Genomic DNA, 7,500 nt, shown 5'->3' with positions numbered 1-7,500 from the left:
AATCCCTAGTTCGATTAGCAGTTGCAGATGTTTAGTAGAACGAGGAAATTCTTTTGAGGAAGGTGCGATACCACCAGCATTTTATTCTCTGGAGGGACACGTCTGTTCTGCGACATGAGTTCTTTATTGTATGGGGAAAGGTCTTGCTCTCTTATCTCCATGTGGTGAATAAGGACAGGCAGCTCATTCGTTTTTCTCGCGACTTCGGGTGGCATTCGTAGTTCGACCTCTGTCCAGTGACCAATATCGCCACTGTCGTCGTGGTCAGACAAACCCCTTGCCACAAACTCCTTTTTTTAGTAGGAGGTAATTTCCGAATATTTCCAAGCGGGAATTTTTCGGACATCACTGTGGCATATAGGCTGTTTCAGGCTAGATAAAGGATAAATGTGCATCTTTCCTTTTTCAGGGTCAAAACAGGGGTTATCAAATTACTTGCCACTGCATGAAGTCGAACACACGTTAGTCCTCTTACCGAACACTCAATTTTGCGCCCTAATTCAGGGTCTGAAATGAGCCCTAGTTTATCCTTTGTCATTTTCAGGAATGCATCGTATGCATACCCGGGGAAGGCTGACGTACTTTACTCGCTAAGCACGTCAGCCGTTAGGCCCACATCCACATGCAGGTAGTAGTCAGCATAATCCACGAGTGGGCGACATCTGGCAGCTGCCCATACTTTCAGCGCGTTGTCATATTCCTCCTTTGAAGCGGGCTCGCTATAAGAGAAATTTAAAAGTGTTCTGTTGTTGAGAGAAATGCATCATCAAGCTTCTTCCGGTCATCAAGGTACTCATACGGGAATATACCTTTCCCTGTTAAGAGTAATAATGACTGAGCTTCGTCCGATAGGTGCTGCACGTGGTGGCTTGAGTATTTCAACGGACGCCCGCTCTCGACCCGGGCCTTGGTGAGGAAGCTTAAACTGGCGCTCATGAACGCCATGCTATCGAGAAATTTCAGATTACAGTTTCCACAGGATGATGCTCCTTGGAAGAGTTCATTCCGGGAAAGAGTGTGCGGTGTTTCCACATCATCATATTATCTGCACTGCTATCTTCTGTGTCCTTGTTTCACAAGAACTTTGATGTTCCCATCATCCCGCATGTCTTTGAGCAGCAACCCGTGTGGTCGTGATATCTGTTCTTCTGGTGATGATAAGAGAATTTCCTGAGGTACATTTCACACGCAGTTGCGTTGTTATCGCATGATCGTCTTCGCTTGGCATGAGTAGTAGGGTAGTAGGGCATGGTTTTCATAATATCTGCCCATTTAGCCGATAGATTTTCTGTAAAGCAGCATCAGCTCCGTTATATGTGAAGCTATGCGCGATATCACCTCTTCAATCAATGATAGTGTACCCGAAGGCAAAGGCCTATGCCCATCCTTCAGTTTTAACCATGCACGCCTCGAAGTTGTAAATGCAGATAAGCGAGGGGCTGTAGGCTTTTCCCTAGTTTGCAATGGAAAGTTTGCTTTCGGGCACAAATGATTTGCGCTCTGACATATGGTTATCAACCTACATCTGGTTAAGAAGGTTGAGAGTCAGGTGCGGCAGAAGTGTTTGTTAATGTTCCTGCTTCTGTAAGTAAATACATCAGCTATGGATCACATCACACAGTCCGTGCCCCCAACTGGACATATACATATAAACACACACACACACACACACACACACACACACACACACACACACACACACACACACACACACACACACACACACACACACACACACACGTATGTATGTATGAATGGATGGATAGATGGATGGATGGATGGATGGATGGATGTATATATATGTGTGTGTGTGTGTGTGTGTGTGTTTATGTGTATATGTCCAGTTGGGGGCTGCCGAATACGCCGATGCATAATGTCCCAAAAGGTGCTCAGTGGGGTTCAGGTCCGGAGAACGTAAGGGCCAGTCTACAGCATTGATGATCTCTTCCTCCAGAAACTGGCGGCACACTCTGGCCATATGAGGTCGGGCATTGTCCTGTACCAGAAGAAATCCGGGGCCCACTGCACCGGCGTAGGATCGAACAATGGGTCTGAGGATTTCATCTCTATACCTAACAGCTGTCAGGGTACCTTGATTAAGCACATGAAGGTCTGTGCGACCCCCCATAGATATGTCTCCCCAGACCATAACCGACCCGCCACCGAATGAGTCATGCTGAACGATGTTGCATGCCCCATATCGCTCTCCACGTCGTCTCCACTGCCTGTGACAGACTCGTTCACGTCTGTCACAGGCACTTAAAGTGAACCTGCTTTCATCCGTGAACAGTACTGGGCGCCAGTGGCGAACTTGCCAATTCTGGTGGTCCCTGCTTAAGGCCAGTCGGGCTGCACGGTGCTGGGCGGTGAGGACCGGCCCAACCAACGGGCGCCTGGCCCTCATGCCGTCCTCGTGGAGTCTGTTTCTGACAGTCTTGTCAGAAATGCGTAAATATATATATATATATATATATATAGGTATATATATGCATACTTCATGGCGAGCCGCCAGGCAGGGGCCCGGCCCATCTCTAGTTCCTCATGACAGTTTTGATCGATCTGCCCAAGCCACGACCTTCTCGGTCGTCCCACAGGCCTCCTCCACCCAGGGTTGTCACGGACAAAGACAACCTGATGAGCAGGGTTATCCTGCGGGAATCGAGCCAGTGGCCGTATAGCCTGAGTTGGCGATCACGGATTGTGGTCCTGTACTGGTCTCACGGTGCAACCGTTGGTTGGACACATGGTCCCGCCAACTGTACCCCATGATCCGGCGCATGGATCTGTTACAAAAGGCATCAAGACGAGATTCAAGCACAAGATAGCGTCCAAGTTTCACTACAATATATTAAAACTGGCAGTCAGGGCCTTGAAAACATGTAACATGGTCCTTCTGCACAGGTACTGGCATCTCCAAATACTCTTGTTGAGAGATATCATGACCCCTGCTGCCAGGCCAAGCCGTCTAAAGACATCCTGGTCTGACAGCCCAGAGTCGTAAACTGCACTACCGAGGTATATAAAGCTCTCTATAACTTCGATGTTTTCACCACAAGCGACTGCACAGGGTCTCCTAGTAGGCCCCCAAAATCCTGGATCTTGGTCTTGGTCCAGGAGACCTCTAGCCCCAGGGGCTTTGCTTCCTTGCTAAATGCATCAAGAGCCGCCACTAGGGTTTCCAGAGATTCAGAGAATGGCAACATCATCAGCAAAGTCAAGATCTGTAACCTTGATATTGCCCAGAGTTGCTCCACAGTCACTTTGGACAATAGCTCTACCCAGTATCCAATCCATGCAAGTGTTGAAAAGTGTTGGAGCAAGAACACAGCCTTGCCTCACGCCTGAACTAACAGGGAAGAAGCTCGACAGGCCCCCACCACACTTTACAGCACTTTCAGTGCCTGTATACAGGTTTGCTATTAGTCCAACAATCCTTGTTGGAATTCCTCTTAGCTCAGGGTCTCCCAGAGTGATTCGCAATGCACCGTGTCAAATGCCTTCTTGAGGTCGATGTAGGCTGCGAGCAGCCCATGTCCGAACTCACGACGGCGCTCTACAATGACTCAAAGTGCCAGGATGCGGTCTATTGTGAACTTACCAGGAGTGAATACAGATTGCTCCGATCTTTGGTGCCTCAACAGGTGGTCTCTGATACGTCTCAGTAGGATGTGTGTGAGTACCTTGCCTGGTACACTGAGTACTATAATGCCTCGGTGATTGCTGCAGTCCCAGCGATCCCTTTTCCCCTTCCAGAGAGGGATGACCACACTCCTCAGCAGGTCAGGGGGAAAGGTACCAGTCTGCCAGATGGCAGACAGGACTGAATGCAAGCCCCTTGCCAAACGTTCTCCACCAGCCTTTGACAATTCAGCTGGGATGCCACAAACACCTGCTGCTTTACCACTCTTCAGCTTGGAGATCGCCCCCCTGACTTCATCCTTGCTGATGGATGGGTCTGACAGAGGAATCTCAACATTACCCGCATCCAAGTTAACTGTTGATGGATTAACCTTATACAACTGCTCAAAATACTTTATACAACTGCTCAAGCGGACTGCAGTCGGCTTGGTGGGCAGGACGAAGGTCATTTACTAAGAAATGGCTTTAGACCTCCTCTGCAAGATTACTGATAAACTGTTCCTTATCCCTTCTCAACGGTGCAAGTTGCAATCCCCTGACAATCGAGCCGCACGACAAGCATCTGTGGCTTCCAGTGTCTCCTGCAAGATGGCACTCTGTCTTGCTCTTGGGCGTTCACTTATGGATTCCTGAGCCATATCAAGTGCTTCACGCTTGAAGGTATCCCACATAAGGACAGGGTCTGTCAGGCCAAAGATGGCCTCGGCAAACCCCCAGGCACACTCATCCTCCCGCAATCTGTCCAAATGAAACACCCTAAGGTGTTCATTTGGGCGACAGGGGGTTCTAAAGTGAACCCGGAGAGTAGCCACAACTAATCTATGATTCGTTCCACAGAACTCGGCGCTTCGATACCCCCTGCAGTTCTGGAGGATCTTCCAGAACGCTAGTCAGAACGCTGATACCAGGAGCCAGAAATCCTCAATTTCTGGGACCTAGCAAAGTCACGGAAAAGGTGGCTATTCTCGCTCCCAGTATCAGCTCCTGAGCCATGAGGACCGACAGACATCTCGCAGCCAGCTCGATCGCAGCCGGATACCACATTGAAGTCGCCCAGAACAATACGAATATCTCGCCGAGGACAACTGTCTGCCACAGATGCAAGTTTGGCGTAAAACATCTCTTCCACCTCAAGTTTATATACATCCGTAGGAGCGTATACAGCAATAAGAGACATGAAGCCAATTAAGAGCTTTAGTCTCAATAGCATAATACGCTCATCGATTGGAGTGACCTCAACTCCCAAGGGTTGAAGTCTGCTGGAGATGGCTATGGTTACTCCCTGGAGATGGTGGCCATCGCTGCGGCCCGACCAGTAGTAGGTGTAGCCACCCACACTAATCGTGCTGCTGCCAGGTCTTCTCACCTCCGAGAGAGCAGCCACCTCAACTCTCAGCTGCTTCAATTCCCTCGACAGTAGTGGTAACCAATCGTCCTGTCGCAGAGAACGGACGTTCCAAGCCCCCACCCTGACAGCCCGCCTGAGGTCTAACCTCGGGCAGTCACTCCGGGTGGGCGCCACCTCTGCCACCCCTACCGACGCCGCCCCATCGTTCAGACGATTGAATAACTGAAATGGATCAAAGCCATCCATTTCGGTTATTCAATCGTCTGAAGAGGAACTCGTGAAGGGTTCGAAACATTACGATTCACATTCATTTCTTACTGTTGCAGTTTTCCTTTCATACATATATATGTATATATATGAACATATATATACACACATATATATGTATATGTATAATTATAAATATATGTATAAATACACACACACGTATATATGTATGTGTATATGAGTATACATGTACATCATATATATATTTATCTGCCCGTATGTGTGTGGGAAGGTGTACTTTTGTGTAATAATTCATCGATAAAGTATTCCCCAGTTTCTTCCGTTCATTCACTCATTCGTATGAACAGAAAAATAGTGAAGTGTTTCATTTATTTTCATATGATCTCACAATATGAAAAAAATATATATATAAAACGTATAATGAATCATATTCATTGTTTTAAATGGTCAATGTCTTATAAATATAAAAATCCATACTCTTCATCAGATTTCAGACATGAATGATTATCAAGCCACCTGTCACCATCAAGTGAAGAAGTAATACAACAATTACAAAATATCTCTCGACGACGGAGTAACAGGAGATTTCTTTACCCTACAGACTTCCCCTTCGTCTCTTGAATGAACAGGAAGACGTAAGGCAATCCTACGGCCGCAGTGCAGGCGTAGCACCAATAGAGTCCTGCAGGAGTTAGGACTGTTTGCATTGGACTGAAGAGTTGCAGAGCCGCGAAGGACTGCAGGCTTCCGATCAACGTGCAGAGGCCCGCTGCCTGTAGGGTTTATGATCATGAGAGTCAGAAATCTATAAATATGTGTGTATGTGTTTGTGTATGTGTGTGTGTGAGTACCCCTGTGTTGAGATCAACAGAAGAGTATGAACTGAAGCACAGTCCCAGAAAAAAATCTTTTGCGATTCGTAGAGATTGTTGCATGGTAAATGACAAAGCGAAAAATAACTGCAGTAAAAGGAATAACAGAGACGCCACAATAACCAACCTGAGATCGGATAGATGTAGGAAAATACTCAGAAGAAAGGATCCAAGGAATCGGGCCTAAGCCTAGGGCCTGGCCGAAAGCAGCGAGCATGAGGGAGGCCAAGGGAACCCAGTCCCAGGTGGTGCGCTGCGTCGACCTGGAAGGGAACGGAATGCCCGTTTGCTGTCACTGTGATTATTATTTATATGATGTAATTTTTCTGCTCTTAATTTTTTTCTGAAAGTTTTGTTATGTGTATAGTAGAATAATGTAAGTGATTTCAATCATCGTTACAGATCATATCATTTTAACATTTGCATTTGTTTGTATTCTCTAATCATGTCAGAAGATGTCTCCACAAAACCGGCCCAATGCTCACACGACCCCGGCGTAGTAGGTCATGGAGGCGTTCGCTCTAGCTACCACAGGTACCTCTGGCGCCGCGAGAATGTCAGTCGCCCGCATGTTGAGGAAATCAAAAGTTCCTAAAATGCCGTAACCAACCACAACGAGGGACAAGGACAGCATCAGGCATCGCCGACGTCCTGCGCGATCCAGAAGGAGCATCATGGAGAAATTCCCGCAGAACAGGACGCCCGCGACCATGATGGTGCTCACTTCCATGTCCAGAGACACGCCAGCTGACTGCAAGATCCTGGAGGTGTTGGCCTTGATGACCTCAACGCCGCTGAAATTCGAAACCAGGAAGAGCCCGAACAGGATCAGCTCCTGCCTGAGGATCGCCGGCCTCACGAGGACCCTCCAGCTGGCCGTGTTGCCGACGGATTCGTTTTGCTTCTTGAGATCGCGCAGGACTCCCTCCACGTCGACGTCGGTGCCTCGGAGGCGGCGAAGGACGCTCTTGGCCTTCTCGTCCTTGTTGGTGACGGCGAGGAAGGTCGGACTCTCGGGCAGGAAAGGGACCAACAGCAGTCCGTAAATGACGTAGACGGCGCAGCTGAAAAAGGACGCTTGGTACCACTTGAGCGGGATCCCGAGGCTGACCACGCTGATGCTGCCGATCTGGAGCAGGAAGTTGGCGACGACGACAGCCGACCCGCGGATGCCCGTGTCGGCGATTTCGACGATGTACGGCCGCACGGCGACGCCCATCATGCCGTAGGACGTACCTTCAAGAAATCTGGAAAAAAGCAAATGATATATCTACCGCAACTGTTATTGCGATCATTACCAGTACTAGTACCAGTATATCACTCTCCCAACTAAGTCCAAAAAATTATTTTACCATTTGGTGAAGGCGGATGCATATGAGAATTTTATTTCTTCATCAAAAATGGGGCCATTTT

General features: G+C 48.2%; 1 protein-coding gene across 1 annotated transcript in view; it reads right to left on the bottom strand.

Annotated features, from left to right (window-relative positions):
- Window positions 1-5,570: 5,570 nt before the first annotated feature.
- LOC125045649 (facilitated trehalose transporter Tret1-2 homolog) overlaps window positions 5,571-7,500 on the bottom strand; it is a 6,557-nt gene continuing 4,627 nt past the window's right edge. Inside the window, exons 4-6 of the mRNA XM_047643057.1 lie at window positions 6,573-7,334; window positions 6,215-6,350; window positions 5,571-5,988 (exon numbers count right to left, since the gene is read on the bottom strand). Coding sequence (XP_047499013.1) covers window positions 5,806-5,988; window positions 6,215-6,350; window positions 6,573-7,334 — 1,081 coding nt within the window. The 3' untranslated portion in view covers window positions 5,571-5,805. The remainder of the gene's footprint in view (window positions 5,989-6,214; window positions 6,351-6,572; window positions 7,335-7,500) is intronic.

This window comes from Penaeus chinensis, chromosome 37, assembly GCF_019202785.1.
Source record: "Penaeus chinensis breed Huanghai No. 1 chromosome 37, ASM1920278v2, whole genome shotgun sequence".
NCBI classification, from domain to species: domain Eukaryota; kingdom Metazoa; phylum Arthropoda; class Malacostraca; order Decapoda; family Penaeidae; genus Penaeus; species Penaeus chinensis.
The sequence above is the reverse complement of the archived record's forward strand: the minus strand, read 5'-3'. Positions and strand labels throughout refer to the sequence as shown.